Genomic DNA, 20310 nt, shown 5'->3' with positions numbered 1-20310 from the left:
TGTGTATCTCGTGGAATACCATGGTGGAAACCCCTAAAACCCTAGAGGTAGATTTAGGGGAGTTGGGAAAAGTTGGAGTTGAACTTGAAGTTTGGGCCATTTCTAGGCACCTGCTTTAAGTGTGGTGGCTTTAAGCATAAACCAAAAATTGTATGGGGAGGGTGCATGCAAAACCAACAAGTGAAGAGAATTCGGGGAAGCTTGTGAGAATAGCATTGTTAAGGGGAAAGGGACAAGCACAAAGGGAGTAAAAGAAGGGAAAGGGAAAGAGGCTTTAGCCAGAGAAGGGGGGAATCAGGATGAGGGAGCTTGGAGAAGAACCAAGGGAAAAACCAATCTTAGACAAGCTAAGGATGAGGCAAGAAAAGCTCTTAACAAAGGGACTGTGAGAGAAACTAGAGGGAGTAAGTCCTAAAGAAATCTGAGCCCTCTGTTGTACTCAAATCCTTTTAGCCCTCTGTTGTACTCAAATCCTTTTAGCCCTCTGGGGGATGTGGATAGTGGGACTTCCTCTGTACAAAGGTTTAATTGGCAAGTGGAGGAGGCTTGGAAGGAGATGCAGAAAGATGCTGTTGACAAAGGGGATGATGAGGAGGTGGACAAGGTTCCAGAAACAACCTTAACAGAAGTAAGTCGATAGAAATTAGTGCATGCACATGGAATGTTATTGTAAGGTTCCCCTCTTCCAAAAATAGGGGAAACACTTAAGATAGTCCACTAAATCTTATCTTGGAGAAAATTTCTTACTCATCAACACCTTGACCATGCAGAGATTCAAGGATACGATTCATAGGTAAGACCTAGTTCTATCCCGCAGGGGGAGCGTGGTCTTCTAAAAATCAAATCACCCATAGGGTAATTGATCATAATTTGGGCAACTACTAGTCTTGATTCCTAGAGACAACGCTTTTTTCCTCATCCATGCAAGGTACAGCCGCGCTGGCCTAGTCTTCTAGAATAGAATTGCCCGAGAACCTATTTATCTAACATAGGACTTTCACTTAATATGTTGGAAAGCTACCCGACTAATCGGGTCCACCCATCCGTAGGATGGTCCCGTCGGGGCATTCCATGCTCCCACTTTCCACCCTACTCACGCGTCAATTTATTTTCTAATTAATCCTACCAAATTGTTTGACATAAATAAACGTGTTTCTTAATTAAGACCTTTTTCACAAGGTTTGTTAAAACAGCCTTTTTACACAATACAATAATGCCAAGACAAGATTTATAAAAAAAAGTTTATACATGAATCAATTTCATACAAGCCAAACCGGCTCTCTTATTCTTTTCCTTTATACCGTCGATGATCTAGAATTCGACCTTCCAGCCTCTACATGCTGGGCAAAACCCTATGGGACCATACACCTCATCGTCAACCCCGCTGGGACGAGGACTCAAGCCGGCCTGTCGCCCTCTCAGGCTCCATCGCTCGATCCTCCCGCCCCTTAGAGGGATGTCTACGCACTAGGGTGGGCTAATTCACCGCACTAGTGTGGACCCTCAGAACTAGGCAGCATCACAATCACTCGCCTCAATCGGCAAACCTCATTCTCCCAATGGTATAAGGGATACCATGGGCCAACTCTAGGCCTTACTAACGTCTCCGCCGTCCAGCTACACAAGCACAAGAACAGGGCAGCGTCAAGGCAGGGAGAAGTTGTACCTGTACCTTAATTTAACTAAGATAACAACTCAACTAAACCATAGGACTAGAATCCATGTTACCTTCTTAAGAAAACAATCCTTTTCACAAAGATTTTTGCATTTCAACTTGAGATTGCGATAAGACATTCTTTATTTAAGGCATAAGCTATTGTTTAAACGAATACAAACTTTAACTAGTAAATCAATCAAATAGATCACTAACTATTAACAATTAATAGAGAAGCCGGGCCGCATTGGCTCTAAATATGTAAAAGTACTCTAAATATGACCTCTTATCACCTAAATTCGAATTTTTATTTTTGGAGATACTTATCTCTTAATAGAACTATTCTTGTCTTATTTTTTAGGATTTTTGGAGCTAATATTTTTATTCTAACACTTTCCTAATGTTGCTAGCATTATTGTCTCACTCTTCTCTAAGTACACTCTCTTTCCTTATTGAAATCTATATTAAAAGAGACACATACATATATGGCTTGGGAGAGGGACCCCCACTTAAAAGATTCGAGATGTCCTCATCTCGCGAGATGGGGTAGTATCTAAGTAAATCCTCCTCTCTTTCAAAGTGGTGTCCCCACTAGGTAGAAATCTTCTTTTATCTAAACATTGTTCCAAGTCCCTTATTTCATGTGTTTGGCTTGTTTTGTTGTGTCTCAGTGGGGAGGAAACCTTTTGAGGAAAAAATAGGGTGATCAAATTGAGAGACTGAATAGAAGGATAGACCGAAACTTTGTTTAGAGACATTTTCAAGATATATCTCATTAGTTTGCATATTACAAATTATTAAGATTATAACTCCATTAAGGTTTGAATAGTTGACATGTGAATCCCATCCATTGGATGCTTTACACTAGGACAATCATCCAAGATTTTGAACCCATCTAAGACAAACATTGGTCTCGGATGTGTAATTCCTAGAGGATCATGCTCTTAGATGTGTTAATCCCAAGATACTAGATGTGTAATTTTCATAAAACTAATCATCTCAGATGTGTCAATGCTGATAATCTTTGGATGTTTCAATCCCAAGGCACCAAATGTGTAATTCTCAAAAGAATGAAGATCTTAGATTTATTAATCCTGATTGCCTTCAAATGTGGTGCTATGATAAGTATTTGATAGTTTTAAACTTTTAATGATACTATGAAAGAAGCAAGCTCACCATTGCTCGCGTCTAAAAATCGTAAGAAATGCCAAATTAGTTGGAAGCATTGTTGTCAATCTAACCACTAGAACCAAAATCAGTTATGGGATGCCATGAAATTACACCTTCGTGAAAGGTTTTGTCCTCCTAGATTTCGAGAGGATAAAATGAGCTAATCCAAGAAAGGAAGACCCTAAAATAATACCACCAAACTTTTGTTAAACTTCTCCGATTTGCTCTAGAGATGGATGAGGTAACTCTTCTCCATCGATTCATTTGGAAGCTTAATCTACCTTTTTCATCAAGAATGTAAAACTATCGATTCATTTGGAAGCTTAATCTACCTTTTCATCAAGAATGTAAAACTAGCCAGAGACTGTGATAAAGTTTTTTTATATAGAGAGTGTCGAGAAGGACATGAGTCCTTCCCATGTTAATCAAGAAGAGGTCTCCTAATTCAAGAGGAACGTCAAGCCCACCCCTGGCTACAAGGAATCATGAGCTAGAGCAAAAATTAGGTCAAGAAATAAGGCTTATGCGAATGGCAAACTTTCTTTCCATGTTTCATTTTCAGATTCTGCATACTCCAGGAAAGAAAAATGTGGTGGCCGATGCACTATCCAGGAGGCCTTATGTTGCTGCAATCTCAGTGGCCTCTCATGAAGACTTATCTGCTATGTGAGATTTGTATCATTTGGATGCTGATTTTTGCCATATATGGACTGATTTGTTGGCTGGTCATTCACATGCCTCTTATGTTATCAACGAGGGTTATCTTATGAAGGATAATTGCCTATGTGTGGTGAAGGATTTGCGTCCAAAGGTTATGGACGAATGTCACGCTCCACCTTATGCTGGTCATAGAGGTATTATGCATACTACTCGCATGATTCAGAGATATTTCTTTTGGCCAAGCATGCGTAAAGACATTGAGGCTTATGTACGTGCATGTATCACTTGCCAACAAAAGGTGAAATTTGATAGGCAAAAACCTCCAGGTTTGCTTCAGCCATTGCCTATTCCCTCGCAACCTTGGGAAAACATTACTATGGATTTTATTATGGACTTGCCTAGATCCCAGCATGGGAATGATGCTATTTGGACCATTGTGGACAGGTTTAGCAAGCAAGCTCATTTCTTGCCCGTCAAGAAAACCATCAAAGCTGATCATATGGTAAAGCTTTTTCTTGCTAATATTTTCAAGCATCATGGTATGCCTAAATCCATTGTTGGGGATAGAGATCCCAGGACTACAAGCCTCTTTTGGAGGACTTTATTTGATAATATGGGTACTAAACTTGAGTTTTCATCAGCTTATCATCCCCAAACGGATGGCCAAAGTGAAGCTACAAATTCCGCTGTGTTGGATTTATTGAAGTGTTATGTGGCAGATCAAAAGAGTGCATGAGAGAAGTATCTTCCACTTGTTGAAGATTTGAAGTTAACTTATGCTCAACTAAAGTTTGAAAGAACTAGAGAAGCCACATGCACAAATCTCCTAGTGGCATAGCAATACAATAGAAACTATCACAATAAGATTAATGCGTTGTTGACATTTATGCTTGCCAATACAATGTGCACATGCCAATAACTGTTTAAATGGGCATCTATGAGTGGAGCTTGGTGCTGTGATTGATGGTAATCTTTTAGGATATAAATAATGTAATGTTGCTACTTTTCTAAAGGACTGCATGGCATAGCTACTATTTATGCATGAACTAACGTGTGAAAGTTCTTTGACCAACCAACTACTGGACTCTAGAATACTCTTTGTGAACATCTTAAACAACTCTAAATATTGACTCCAGGCAGAACTAAATCTAACAAATCTAATTTTTCAAGTGTATTTCAATTTTGCACAAGTGAACTATTTGGGTGAGATTCTTAACTAAATTCCCTATCCACCCCAAATCTACCCATGTTTCTAAAGTTAATTGGCCTTATTATCCTAAGTTCATGCATCCATATACCTCTCAAATGCTATGAACCTTCGAATTCCTTATTCTATACCCCCATGTAATGTGGTACTTAACAAATTGTCATGGAGAAACGTAAGGGAATCAATCCTTTACGCAATCTAACCTATGATAGCAATTTCATAATCTTAGTATCGTCTTGTAGAATAACTCTATTCATCATGCACATTTTTTCACATGAATCTTGCACCAATCCTCTTCTATTTACTCATAGAAATACTTGTTGAAATTTCTCAAATTTAGTGTACAAATATCTTGCATGTGCACCCCCAAGATACAAGCACAATTTCATAGGATGATTGTCTCAACATGTGAGGATATTCAAATCACTTCTATGGCCAATAGAGATGCTTGATTCATCCTCATATGATAAACAATAACTTGTTTTAATCCCTTGACAGTTAACCTTTGAAAAACAAATCCTAAGAACTAAGATCAACTCTGATACCACTTGTAAGGTTCCCCCCTTCCAAAAATAGGGAAAACACTTAAGATAGTCCACTAAGTTGGGTACAAATAATTACTTGACAAAGGCGATTCTTCTAGGGAGTCTACGTGTGTTTTCCTTACAATAGGCTCTCTGGATTGAATCTAGATATTTGGTGAATGGAGCATTTCCATATTGCTCATCCATGAGCAATTTAGCCAACTGGGCTAATATTCTTAGAGGCACTGAAAGGGAGAGAAGATACCTAGCTTAGGAGAGAAGGATAAATCATTCCTTAGGGCGAGCATATTCCACAAGCTCCCTAGGAATTAAATTCACCAGTCTCACTAAAAATCTCCATTGTCATTCCTATAAACCCAATATCATTACCTCCTATGAGTCTCAATGTGGCTCAACCAATATCATTACCTCCTATGAGTGTCAATGTGGCTCAACCAAATCCAGCTAACCCTTTTAATCCAACTAACCCTATCCCACTAAATCCATTTTCTCAAGCCATCGTAATTCTACCTAACACTCCTAGACCTCATAAAATTAATGTACCTTTGCTAGAATTCCTTGGATCCTTTGTGGAAGATGCTTAATGCCATATCAATGACTCCTAAGGGCTTGTTATGTTTCCCACATTGTAGAGGATGCCCATCTTATGTCACATTTCTCCACCACCTTGAAGGGTAGAGTTGTTGATTGGTATTACAAACAACATGCTCGGTCGATAGCCACCTTTACATATTTTTTAAAATTCCTCAATAAGTATAAGCCTCCTCTAACTAGCTCCAATTTGATTAAGGACTTGTCTAACTTTGGGCAACTCCCTAATGAACATGTGAAGCAATGTGCAGAGTGAGGTTAACAAATATGATGCATACCTATATGAAAGAGTTGATCCTAGCATTGTCCTTGAAATTTCCTTGGAGGGATTAAGTCCAATTATCCAAGTCTTGAATAGGTCAAGACAACCACTAGATCTTGAGCAAGTTATTACAAATGCCATTCACATAGAGAGCTCATATAAATACACATATAACCCAAACAACCCCACCTAGCACACTCCTTATCCTTCCTATGCTCCTAACCAAATGGGGGCTACAAAACAACATCAGTGATGTATTCCACTCCATAAAACCCATTTCTAGTTAATAATAAAAATCTTCTTGCTCAACTTTTACTAACATCAACTTCGGTCATCTTTGTGCCAATAATTGCACAATCTCAACCTTTATCTTCACCCTAACCTATAAACAACACACCAACTATCTCTTACTCTTCATTTTTTACTCATCAAACATGTGACACAAGAAATGAAGGGTACGAACTTTACCTTCCAATCCTAGTGACATTAAAAGCATGCTTATAAATTACATGAACCAAATTAATGAAAATCTTAAGTCTCTAGCCACCACTAGTGTGGGCTCATGAGTGAAGAGACAACAAAACCTAATGGATGCTAGGAAACTTGAGATCCAACCCACTCAGGTTGTTTGCAAGGCATGTAGGGGTCCCATAGAGTACTTACTATCACAGCAAAAGGGTTGTGTAGAGGATGCTTGTTTTCCAAAATTTAAGGATGAGAAAAGATGGAATCAACAATCCCAACCTGGTCGTCCTGTGAAACCATAGAACAAACAATGATCAATCTCATGGACTACGTTGGTCACTCCTTCAAAGGGATAATGCACATGCCACCACATTTGGGATTAAGATCCGAGAGTTTTCATTTGAGCATAAACTCCTATCCATTTCATAGATGTAGTTCCACATGAGAACACCATTAGAGTAATCACTAGGAGTGGAAAGGATACAAGGGTGATGGAGGAGTTATCCAAAGAGAAAAAGGAAAATGAAATCACACCTAATACATCCTCAACACTTGTACCCAAAGTAGAGGAAAAAAAGAAGAGGAACCCATATAATCACTTACAAAAGCAAGAGTACGACATCAAAAAGAGGGTAAGCAACACTATCCTATCTCACCATTATTCTTGATTCACTAAAATAAGGTTGTAACCTCCATGTCTATACTCCAATTCCTTCTAGAATGCCCAAAGAGTTGCTGAGAGATGAGGAATTGCTTTAGGGGGAATTGGTTAAAAAACTATAGTTCAAGTGGTGATTTGATGACCAACTCAATAAGGACAATTGTTATCCGCTTGATGGTTGAAAAACTATGATACAAGTAGTGGTGTGACAACAACCAACTCAACAACAACAAATGCCATGAAGGGTAGGAGACATGGTACTTCTATATAGTGTCAAGAACACACCAAATGAAAATTCAAGTACAAAGGCCAAGGTCCCTACTGTGTCACAAAAGTTTCTCATCAAGGTGTAGTAAAGATAGAGATCCTAGATGGGGTTGAGGCAAAAGGAAATTTCAAGGTGTAGTAAAAGAGACCGTGGATAGGGTTGAGGTAGAAGGATATTTCAATGGTAACAAGTTAAATTTTCTACTATTGGACATCTCACCCATCACATGCTCAATCACATCCACAAGAAAAATAGGAGAAGTGAGAGATTAACAATGAAAAGTGGAGGGGATGCCTTAAGGCAAATGCTCAATTAAAAAGAAGAATCAAAGAGACTAACAATAAAAATCAAAGGGGATGCCTCAAGGAAAATACTCGGCAAAAGAAGAACCAAAGAGACCATAGATCCCCAAGTGTACAGATCTTTGTACATTTAGCTGAGCTTCACGATTTGACAAAGATAGAAACAATAGTAGAACATTCTTGCCTTGAGCTAGAGTTCCCCCATAAAGTCCATTTAGTTTCGTGGGGCCAGCCTTAGTTGACATCAAGGTTAGCGACAATGTTTTGCCTTGGGACATGTGGACCTCATCATTTAACATCGGGGCTAGCCACCCACTCCTCACACCATTTTCAATGACTAGCATCACCATGATAAACAGATCCAATCCATAATCATCGGTTATTGTTGTTGTGAAGCAAAAAAATTTATCGGATTTAAACTTTGCATCTTGCAAATTATATGTGGCCCCTCAGACAATGAGAGAAAGCATCATCCTCGAAAGGGTATATGTGGATTGCAGCCATTGATTAGCTCACAAAGAAGAACTGTGATAGTCATCTTGAAAAGAAGGACTACAATGCCCGAGCTTCCCCATGGAATGGTGAAGGAGGATATCTCAAACCTTTCAACATCCCCCAAGCCTGGTACGCTTACTTGAATTGCTCGACTTGTAGCTTGGAAAATTCGAGAGTAACTCAATTGAGATATATTAATGGAGAAAATACATCAAAAACACACCATCAATTCAGGTAACCCCTAGCAAAGTTACATTGCCTCGATGCATCAACCACCCTCTCCAATCCTATTGGGAACCCAAAACCTTGTCAACAAAGATGAAGAGACCACTCCCCAAATGTCAACCTCCATGGACCCTAGGGTAGGTCACTAAGAAGAAGTGGGTACCTAATAGTACCCTAGCTAGGCAAGGTAGGTTCAACGCCCAAATAAAGACCTAGTAGCCACCATTTGGTCCAAATTATACCTTGGTGCACAAATAGGCCGAGCGGGGTGACCCATGTAAAACACACAATACTCGCTTCACCTCAATGTAGATACAATGAGAGAAAGAATCATCCTTGAAAGGGTATATGGATTGCAAACATTGATTGCATCGTCAGCTTGGAAAGAAGAACCGTTAGTCAGCTTGCAAAGAAGACTACAACGCTCGAGCTCCCCCATGGAATTGTGAATGAGGATATCCCAAACCTTTTAACATCCCAACCCTCGTCATTGTCCAACCACACACACCATCAATTGAGGTAACTCCTAACACACAATACTCATCATTATCCAACCACACACCATCTATTCACGTAGCCCCTAACACACAATAATCGCATTGCCTCGATGCATTGACCAACCCCCAAATGTCAACCTCAATAGACCCTAGGTAGGTCACGAAGAAGGTATGGTTACCTAGGAGTAACTTGGCTAGGAAAGGCATCAGGTTTAATTCCCAAGTAAAGACCTATTAGGCCACCATTTAGTCCAAAGAATACCTTGGTGCACAAATAGACCAAGTGGGATGACCCATGTAAAACACATAATACTCACATCGCCTTGATGCAGGTATAATGAGAGAAAACATCATCCTCACAAAAGGGTATATGGATTGCAGCCATTGTTGATTGCATAGTCAACTTGCAAAGAAGAACCATGATAGTCAGTTTGAAAAGAAGAACTGTAATGCTTGAGCTCCCCCATGGAATGGTGAAGGAGGGTATCCTGAACCTTTCAACATCCTAGGGCCTGTTGTCCAACCACACACCTTCAATTTAGGTAATCCCTAACACACACAATACATGCATTGCTTGGATGCATCGACCAACCCCTCTAATCCTATTGGAAATCCAAAACCTTGCCGACACAGATGAACACCACCTCCTAAATGTCAACCTCAATGGACCCTAGGGTAGGCCACTAGGTAGCTTGGGTACCTAAGTGTACCCTGGCTAGACAAGACAGGTGCAATGCCTTTGCAACTTTCCATGTTAAACCTTTTGAGCATTGCCTTGATATAATTGGGTTGCTTATACCATCACCTTGTTGTACAAACTTTATACCCAAATAGTAGTGCAAAAGACCAAGATCTGACATCTTAAAATTTGAGGCAAGGTCAACCTTGAAGGCTGTAGTTAAATCCTCAATAGTGCCTGTTCACTAGCATGTTATCTACATAGAGAATGAGAACAAGTAAATCCTGCTTGTCCTTTTTCACATATAAAGTGCTTTCCACCATAGGACTATTTTGAAATTCATGTCCAGTCAAATACGCATGAATCTTCTAGTACCAAGCTCTAGGAGCTTGTTTCACACCATATAAAGCTTTATCAAGCTTGTATATCTTCTGTTCTTGACTAGGTTGGGAAAATACAGCTAGTTAACTTACATAAACTTCTTCCTAAAGTCACCATTCAAGAACGTTGTTTGGATATCCAATTGGTGCACCTTCCATCCATGATGGGATGCCAAAGCAATAACAAATCGGATAGTGGTTATACTTGAAGTGGGACTAAAAGTTTCATCATAATCAATCCCTTTCTGTTAGGTGTAACATTTTACAACAAGTCCGGCCTTAGATCTGTCAACTTATCCATATGCCTTTCTCTTGATTTTGAAAACCCACTTAGTACCAATAGTTTTCTCTTGATTTTGAAAACCCACTTAGTACCAATAGCTTTCTTACCAAGTGCTAGATCCACTATATCCCAAGTATCATTTTTCTGAAAGGAATGAATTTCATCTTGTATATCTTTCACCCAATTTGGATCTTCCTGAGACTCTTCAAAAGACTCGAGTTCATCTACATCATGTAGATAACTAATAAAGGTAAATATCTACTGAAGACGTGTTTTGAGCACCAGATCTGGTTCTACTCTAAAAAGGAGCAAACAATTTGCTATCCTGCAAAGTGTTTCTAATCCAACTAGGCATAACCCTAGATTCATTGATTGCTAATCTTTTAGCAATTACTGCATCTTCCAGCTAATCTAAAGTTGGTGCATCAACTCCTTGAGCATTCTGCCCTTGTTTGCAACAAACAAGGATCAATAGGTAAAATTTGTCGAGAATCAAGTACATGTAATAACCCATCAAACATGTCTGGAGAATTGGCATATGCATGCTTATTGAATCCATCATTGGATGGACAAAATCCTCTGCAAAAATGACATCCCTACTAATAAAAATCTTCTTAGTGAGAGGATTGTAGACACGATAACCTTTTCTTTCAGCATTATAACCAATAAAATATATTTTACTATCTCATCAAGCTTAGTTCTACTTTGTGATGAACTCATCCTTCCATCAAGGTAGCACTAATTCCAAGATATTGATGGGTAATCGATTAGAAAGACATGGAGTGTCTGAACATGTAATGCAAAGTTTTAGTTATTGATCATTGGAGTAAACTATGGGTGGATTGTAATGCAAATTTCTAGTTTGAAGTGGGAAATCTAGTTCTTTTGTTCAATTCTTGGATGGTTTTGCATCTGGGCAAGCTCAACCTTTGATGGGCTAGGGCATACTAGATCTTTGGAAAGTTAGGCATTGGCTCTTTTGAACTAACATCATTAGATGGTGTGAAGTTGCCAAATCGAATTAATGGGTTTCGATTGAAGCCCTAACTCTGAAAGCCACCCCAACTAATCATCAAAACCTTTTGGGTTGCTTTACTATTATGTATGATAATAGTTTTAATCCATCTGTGTAATGTGTATCATGGGTGGTATGAGTAATCTTTGCACATTTAACTTGCTTAAATGTATCATTAGCATGTTAATCACTTCTCTTTACCTTCAATGTATGGGATAGATGAGATATTGCCTTAGTTTCAGTCGAGGCAGCCCCGATTAAGCGAGCGAAAAAAACCAAGCAAGGAGAGAACTGAGCAAGGAGAGGACCAAGCAAGGAGAAAATCAAGTAACATGTTCATGATATTAGTGTATTAAAATTGCACTTACAATGTCCAAAAACCATTAGCATCCTATAATGAGTTTCATGACTATTGTAAATGATTGATATCAAGTGAAGCACTTCTGGTAAAACATTCCCTCCCATCAAATTACAATGGAGCCAAACCACACCCCACCTCCAATGTAAGTCCACCTGGGACACAAAGCAAAGATAGAATACATGCAACCAAAGAGCTACATCTCTCAACACCCCCTCGTATTGGAGTACAATAAAAGCACCCTGCATAGGCACAACCCTCACTTTGAAGAGTTGTCTTAAGGGCCGATACATCAAGTCTCAAACCCCTCACCTTTGCAAATGGAATCAATCGACAAAGCGGTGTTCTAGGACTCATAAGAATGCGGAATTCTACATCTAGAGATCACATTGCTACAAATCTTCCTCACTAACATCTTCATCTAAGGTGTTACCATCATCATGAAAAGGCTTCTCTTCTTGGATAAGAATAACAAGAAGATGTAAAGTGCTCTCCTTCCCAACATGTCCAGCATCAGAAGCACTTTTCCCTAGATATAGTGTACACTCAACTTCCAAGTCCTTGAGGTTTTCTCTCAATGCTCTTTCTTGAGTAGCTTAGAACCTATCAAGGATGAATATGTATGCTTAATGTAGTTGAAGCTCATTATCCAAAGGCTCTACTCCATGATTCTTATTAGGATGCATGTCATCAAAGGAACTAATTAGGAATGGGCAAGGGTAGATAAATTGATGTATCAAGATTATTCTCTCTATTGAATGAATCTATGCAATAACAACTTTCTTAGATTGCTTTGATAATCAAGATTGTTTTATTACCCTTGGTCACCTCATGAGCTATAAATGGATGCATGATTCTTTTTAGTAATGTCTTATATTCTTTGTTTATATAGACATTGAAGCCATAATGTAATCAATGACAGGCCTTTCAGAAAATAAATCACCTTTCAAAATGATTGAAATTGAAGAGGCAAAAATGAAGTATGAAATACTCATGCAAAAAAGGGTGAATATTTCTTTCATCTGGTATAAAAGATGAAAAAGAAGATTTAAATGAATTATAAAATATTCATACATAAAGAAAAAAGGTTCGCTTTTGGAACAATTGTTTTTTTTAGGTGGACCCTTTTGGCCGTTTTACCATCCAAAAGGATTGATTGGATCATGCGTTTAGAAAGTAAACTTGCATGTCCACCCTTTCGTCCACATTCTGACCTTTTGAGCCACATTCTGCCCTTTTGAAAGAAAACTTGCATGTCCACCCATTCTGCCCTCCTGAATGAACAAAAGAGCAAAATTAGGTTGCCCTTTCCACTCCTCTTTTTTTGTTTTCCACTCGTCTTTTTTTGCAATGGTATTTCCTCATCCATGCTTGTGCTTGGTATTTTGTGTTGTTAATGTTGCTCTTAGTGTAGAATTTTCGTCGTCTTGTTAAAAAGAAAAATATTGAATAGCAAAATTAAGTCCACAGCTTACCCGAGTGTAAGAAAGACTGGAAGAGCAGATTGACATAGCACCCAAACCACAGATGAGATAGGCCCTAGCTTAACTGACATCAGAGCACAAAGAGGTCCAACTCCGGGGGGTACCGGTACCGGGCCGGAACCTTTGCATCCATACATTCTCAAACACAAAAGTCTCATAGGTTTCCTAACAAACAGGTCACAATGACATAATAATAAGAAGTAAAACATATTCCCCCACCCACCTTACCTCTACTCGCATCTCCATCACGCAAGCTTTACAACAGCACCCATGGTCTACATAGCTTTACAGCAGCTACAAGAAAGGAATACACTTACTCTTACGTTCTACACAAAGATAACCAAAGAAAACCATATACGCATCCCCCCCTGGATAGCGTATGCATCTTAAGAATGTGCTATTGAATCAACTTTGAAAAACCAATCTTCATCAAAACTATACCCATCTTCCTCTGGTTTGAAGAGGCCAATGCTACATCCGCACCAATTAAATTGGACTTGCATTTTGATACATCTTGATAATATTTACTTTCAAAATGCAAGTCCAATTAAATTGGACTTGCATTTTGATACATCTTGATAATATTTACTTTCAAAATCATCCTATGCTTTGCTGTGCGAATGCAGCAAAGTGCAAGCATGATTGGCTATTATTGCTGCAGGTGTGGCCTTAGACCCCTAGATTAGGAGGCAATGAGTGGAATAGGCAACTCTTTTCACAAAATGAGGTTGAAAAGCAACTTGCCAGAAGAACAAAAAATTCACGTGTTTATGTCTTACCGCATGTGCGTAAGGATGTAGACCAATTCTAGCAACACACACTTTGATTCAATCTTAAGAAAGATCCTGAGGAGCCATCAATCATGTTCTCCAAAAACAGTACAGTTATATTAGAGCAATCACTTTATAAATTATCAAAATTATCATGCAAATCACATCAAAACGAGCTCAATATATCTCCAAACCTTGCCTCAACAACAAATTACATAACTTTGCAAGACTAAGGTATGACAAGCTATGATAAGCCCTTTGGAGAAGCACACCGAATGAGCTGCATTCCAATGTTTCAAAGCAGCATCCACAGCTTCACCGTGGACTGGAGGTTCTAAAAAGTAGCAATTTTGATATCGTTTCCAAGGTTCAAGAGACTTATCATGATTCCTACCATGAGAGATGCTGACTGCAAAGATAGAGCCACGTGATCTTCACGTGAAGGGCCATGTCTTTGTAACCCCAAGTGGAGATTATAAGGGCAATTCCTGAGCTTTTGGCTTCACTGTGCCTACTGGATTTCTGCAGAAGGCCCCGCCTTCCCATTAGCAAGATCGATGTCACTCAACTCTTTCACTCCACTATCCACTTCTTTAGGGTCTTCCTTTAGCCTTTCAGAGGACAACTCTTCCCCTGCTCCTGAGCCTTTGCTCTGATCTTTCTTGCCTCTTACACTAGGACTACCAGTACTCTTCTTGAGGTTAGCAGCATGTTTTTTGGTTTTCAAATGATTTTCTAGCATCGTTTTGCTGGTACAAGTCACATGGCAAAGCTCGCAGACTTCACGGAAAGCTTCACTCGTCACTTTTGCCACCTCTGCAGCTGTATTTTGTGCAGCACCTGGAGATGAGGCAGGCTTACGGGGCCTCTTGGATGCAGTCACGGTCTCACCATCTTCCAGTGCACCCCGTTTCTTGCTGGCTAAAGGTGTACCATCAAGAGGGGTGTCAGCAGCTGCAACCTCCTCCTCACTCTTTTTTTTTGCTGCTTCATTCCCTTCAACTTGCACCAACCTCTCGACTGCTTTGGTAGCTCCTGCTTCATCTGTCTTCTCAACAGCTTCCGTAACTACTGCATTAACCATAATCTCAGCTGTTTCACCTGCTCCTATATCATCATTCTTCACAACTGTTTCACTTACATTCACCACAGCTCTTTCGCTTACTTCTGCATCTACAGTCGTCTCAGCTGTTTCACCTACTCCTATCTCATCCTTCTTCACAACTGATTCACTTACAGACACCACAGCTGTTTCACATACTTCTGCATCCACAGTCACCACACGTGTTTCACTCATACCTGCAGCTTCACTCATCTCTGCTGATTCGCTTACTCTTGCACCTACAGTTGTCTCAGCTGCCTCACGTGCTCCTGTATCTACCATTATCTCAGCTGCCTCGCTTACTCCTGCATCTACTTTCATCTCAGCTGCCTCATGAATTCCTGCATCTGTTATCTTCTCAGCTGCTGCTTCTACATTAGCAATTCCTTCAATAACCATGCCCACATTTTCTACTTCTGTCATGACTTGATCCTCTTGGTCAGCCTTCAATTCTTCCTCACCTCTGCTGTTCACTTTCCCAACATCCTTTTCGCTCTCCAATTGCCTTTTGTGTCTCTTTCCAGCCAGGTGCTTTTTCAGAGTCTCTACATTGTAGCAATTAATTTTACACACAGAACACCACCCAGCCCCACCCTCAGCAGGGTCTTCCTTCTGTACTGGAGACTTTGTATCAGCAGCAGCAGACCCAGGAGTCTTTGCCTCAGGAAGAAGCTTTTTCTGAGCTTGCTTTTTCACCTTGGGCCGCTACATTACAAAAGCCACCTACATCAGAAGCCGCCAATAACATGGTCTGATTCTAAAACACATCTAATCTGCCTAGAATCCCAAAACTTAAGACAAAGTACAGGCACACACAAGGGAGCTTCTTTCTATCAAGGAGGTTCAAACATTTAGAGGAAGCATAAAGCAAGTGATACAGCCACACTAGGCATGAACCATAGTAAGCTGTCTACACATGCTACTGCCTCAAGTCTATGTTTGAATCTTCATAAATACCCTGCTAAGCCTAGACTAAATAAGCTCAGCCAGATGCAGGTATCTGTGATGGCCCAAACTTCAAAGGTCATTGAGGTTAGACATAAACCTAGGGGCGACCCTGGTTAGGGACATTTATAATTACAAGTGACTTATGGGTCACTTTGGGCAAGTGAACAAGGTTTAATTGTAGGTGACTTACTGCCATAGTTGTCAGGTACGATACCGTACAATACGATACTGCACAGAAAAATACGGTACAATAATAAAAAAATTCTTATCGGACAATAAATACAGTGTTTTAAAAAAACACTTATAAACTTAGGTGTTTCCAATTACAAGATATGGAGTATTTTAAAAAGGAGGGGAGCATCATGGTACAGAGGAAGCTCAAACAGCCATAGACAAGAAAAAATAAGACATTACCCAAAAAATAATATTTTTTTATTTTAAAAAAATCCCAAATTTTTATTTTTATTTTTTTTTCAAATCCGTACAAGTCCATACGATATGGTGTCCGTACAGTATTGTGCCGTACTTTATTCCGTATGATATGAGATCATTTGCCGTACAAAAACAACTACGATTACTGCCTCATTATATAGATTCCCCACATGATAGAACAAAGACCCAAGTGTGGCTTTGGTTGTGCTCTAGCCATAAGCTTGGGTAGTTGGATCTTGTGGTGGATGGCATGGCTCAGTGTTGATGTAACCTCAGGGTCGGGCAGTGATGAGCATATCAGCCCCAATTATAGCAGTCTTTCAGTTGGCATCAGAAAGAGGCTTATACCTTTTGGCCCTCTAGGTTACGGGCACACAATGCATCAAAGACATACATTATAATTGGGTAGGCAAATATAGCTGTTTCCTTTCAAACAAAAACTGTTGGACAGGCGGTGAGAACATTCAGAAAACTGGTCCAACTGATGAGATACATTTGCCAATGTGTTTCCCATCTCCCGTTCCCATCTCCCGTCCACAAATATTGAATGCCCACAAAGATAAACCCTAGGGCCTCAGATAGTGAAAATAATGGCAGTAAACCAACCAAAACAAGAAATGTACAAAACCAACGATGGAAAAATGAACAACTTTGGAGGATGACAATATCACAATCACAAGCAACGTGAATGGTTTACACACATAAATCCTAGATCAAACTAAACCCTATAATGGCAAGAGACACAAAACCGTGCAACTAAACCTAGAATCGCAAGAGGCACATATCTACTCCTCTGCCATCCATCTGACCATGTTTGCCCATGTCCATGGTCATTAGGTAGGCCAAGAATGGCAGTAGTGAGTTGGGCCGAGTTCGGGTGGTTTGCAGCATGCCTGAACCCATGAGATGGCATCCATCCAAGCGCCATCATATAACCCTAAACTTCGGGAAAACGGCAAAAGACACCAGCTCTAGAAGGGCAAGAGACAGAATGGAACACTAGTAATGCATAGAACATAAATCTCAGCAGATCTACATGAAAGTAGAAGTGAAATAAAACCCTAGAGATGAAAGAGGCCGTACATAAATCTTCAAAATGCACGAGACAGCTTCAACCCTAGAAATGCATGGAAAATATAAACCATGACAGATTCGCGAAACCAAAAATGAAAGAGAGACAAAAACCATGCAACAAAAGATAGCCAAAGGAATTCTACACAAGATTTGTAAACCGTAAATCTGTTAACCCTAAAATGAGACAATCACGGTAGCTAACCTGTCGGGGTCGGCTCTGGTCACGGCCGACATCCATTCGCCTGCTATGAAAGTCTGGGGAGGGTCTCCAAGCTCGCTGGCGCAAAGGGATGGGGTCCCTGATTCCAGGGTGAAACCCTAGCATGCGAGGGTCGCCCATGAAAGGGGGAGGGGGTTGGGGCATCATAAAGCCAGGGCCTCCGAGGTCGCGGCCGCCGCCTCTTCCTCCGAGAGGAGGAGGACTGATGTGATGAAACTTTCGGCCCATGTGAACGAGAGGCCCGCCTCTGCTCTCCAAATGGCGAGGTCCATACGCTCGCACATCGGGGTAGGGTTCTGCAGGAGGTAGGAGGCGGGGCGGCGGCGGAGCGATCTGCGGCGGCGGGACCACTGTGGCGCCCTGTAGGGACTCGACTGTGTAGTAGCCTTGGCCAGTGGAGAGGCTGGGCATGGCGGTGGGAGCAATACCCCGCGCAACGGGGGGGCGCCCCCCGCCATCGCCCCTGCTGCTGCGAACATGGTAGTCCTGCTGGTGCATCCTGCTACCCCTCATAGGCTCCATAGCTTTTCCTATGTCCAAGCTTTATTTCCTTCTCTGCACTCTCGGGAGGAGTCGGTGACGTGCTGGGTTCTTAGCTCATCTGAAAACCCTTGCAAGTTACCCTTCTTGGAAGGGATGTCTTGGCACCAAACATGGGTGCCAAATAAGGGACTTTTCACACCATAGGAACCAACGTGTATTCCACCTTCATTGTCAACATCGTCCAGCATAGCATTGGAAAGCGTTAGCCAGCAACATGGAAAGCATACAACAGTTAGACATGCCACATTACATCGTGCTTGGCCTCACATGACGAGGTTGTGAGCTCCATTTACGAGTGTTGTCATCCCATTGCCACCCATGTGCAGGCCTCTTATTTTGTAACATTCATCCCTCGTCACTTTCGATTTCATTTGAGCATTTGTCTCTCTCTACATTTAGATCTCAAGCTTGAATCATCTGATTCTACTTTCTAAACACGGAGTTTTATACTCTCATAGTAATATAATCTCTTTTGAAATCATTTCATTTTGCCTTTGTCTCACTTGTCTCAAGTTCAACGGAAGTTGATAATGTCTCCGCAAATTCATTGGTTAACCACTCAACCACACTGTAAGATCATCTTATGCACTCCAATTTTGATCATTTCTAGTAAGGACAAACACTCCACCTAGGGTGTGAGCTAGATGCAATGTGAGTTTCTCTCAATAGACCTAATTTCTCACAAATAAATTCTTAGAATATCACTTGTAGACCATGATAGCGATCAAAGCATGATCGTAGGTAGAGTCAGCACTATACTAAGTCAAAACCTGAAGGAATAACTGTAGAAATTGATGACTTGCAATTACATAGACATGAAAGGAATTGACCTAAGCTTTTATTAGCATAGGATCAATCTAAAGGAAGATGACCTAATTTCTCACAAATAAATTCTTAGAATATCACTTGTAGACCATGATAGTGATCAAAGCATGATGGTAGGTAGAGTCAACACTATACTAAGTCAAAACCTGAAGGAATAACTGTAGAAATTGATGATTGCAATTACATAGACATGAAAGGAATTGACCTAAGCTTTTATTAGCATAGGATCAATCTGAAGGAAGATGAAATTCCTATCTGGTAGAATAGATCTAGGATGAATCCGAACTATGCAAAGCAAGTCAAGGAAGAAATAGACAAGCTGCTAAAAGCTGGATTCATCTATCCCCTATGGACAAAGTAGATTGGTTATCACCAATAGTCATTGTCCCACTGAGAGAATGGGAAGCTCTAAGTCTACATTGACCATAGGAAACTTGATATGCAACTACAATTGCTAACCCAATTCATGTTCCTTTTATGGATCCCTTATTGGGGATGTAGTGGTGGCAAGACGAGATATACTCATTTCTAGATGGACTCAATGGGTATAATCAAGCTTAGATGGCTATAAAGGATAATGAAAAAACAACCTTTATGATAGAATGGGGAGCTTCAAAATTGATGACATTTGGGTTAAAGAATACACTAGCCACATTCGAAAGGATTTTTCACAAAATCTTCTATCCGACCACCTTCATGAGGGTCTTTGTGGATGATTTCAGTGTATTTGGAAAAAATACAGATGACCCACCTAATGCTATGCCTAGAGAAATGCAAAGAGACCAAGGTTAACTTGGATCTAGCTAAGTGTGCTTTTATAACTCTTTAGTGGATCCCTACTGTTATATGCACATTATGTGTGCATATACTAGGAGGCTAACCCACATTAGGCTTGTGAGCATGGGAGCATGGGAACAAGCTCTAGTGGAGCATGGGTTAGGACTAACCTTAAGGGTTAAGGTTAGGGTCAGGCATCCACCAAGGGTCACACATGGGAAATGGAGAGTCAAGAGTCACTTGAGGGCCCTCCTATATACATACTAGGGGCATGGGGCACACTCAAGGGAGGCTTGGAGGCTTAGGTTATGGTCTCTTGTGTAGAGAACTATATCTACTCACCTACCATTTCACACTATAGCTACATGCTTATGGATTGGAGTTATACCTCTTAATAGTATGGGACATCAAGGTAAAG

At 40.4% G+C, this 20310-nt stretch overlaps 1 protein-coding gene across 1 annotated transcript; it reads right to left on the bottom strand.

The window, feature by feature from the left end:
- Positions 1–14066: 14066 nt before the first annotated feature.
- On the bottom strand, positions 14067–18377 carry LOC147626945 (uncharacterized). The gene is made up of 2 exons (XM_086815505.1): positions 17730–18377; positions 14067–15778 (listed from the first exon to the last, which is right to left on the bottom strand). The coding sequence occupies exons 1-2, from the start codon at positions 18267–18269 to the stop codon at positions 14483–14485; spliced, it is 1836 nt and encodes a 611-aa protein (XP_086671631.1). The 5' UTR covers positions 18270–18377; the 3' UTR covers positions 14067–14482.
- Positions 18378–20310: the final 1933 nt, after the last annotated feature.

The sequence above is a fragment of the Cibotium barometz genome, chromosome 21 (genome assembly GCF_041138505.1).
Source record: "Cibotium barometz isolate CiBa-2024 chromosome 21, ASM4113850v1, whole genome shotgun sequence".
NCBI lineage: Eukaryota > Viridiplantae > Streptophyta > Polypodiopsida > Cyatheales > Cibotiaceae > Cibotium > Cibotium barometz.
The sequence above is the reverse complement of the archived record's forward strand: the minus strand, read 5'-3'. Positions and strand labels throughout refer to the sequence as shown.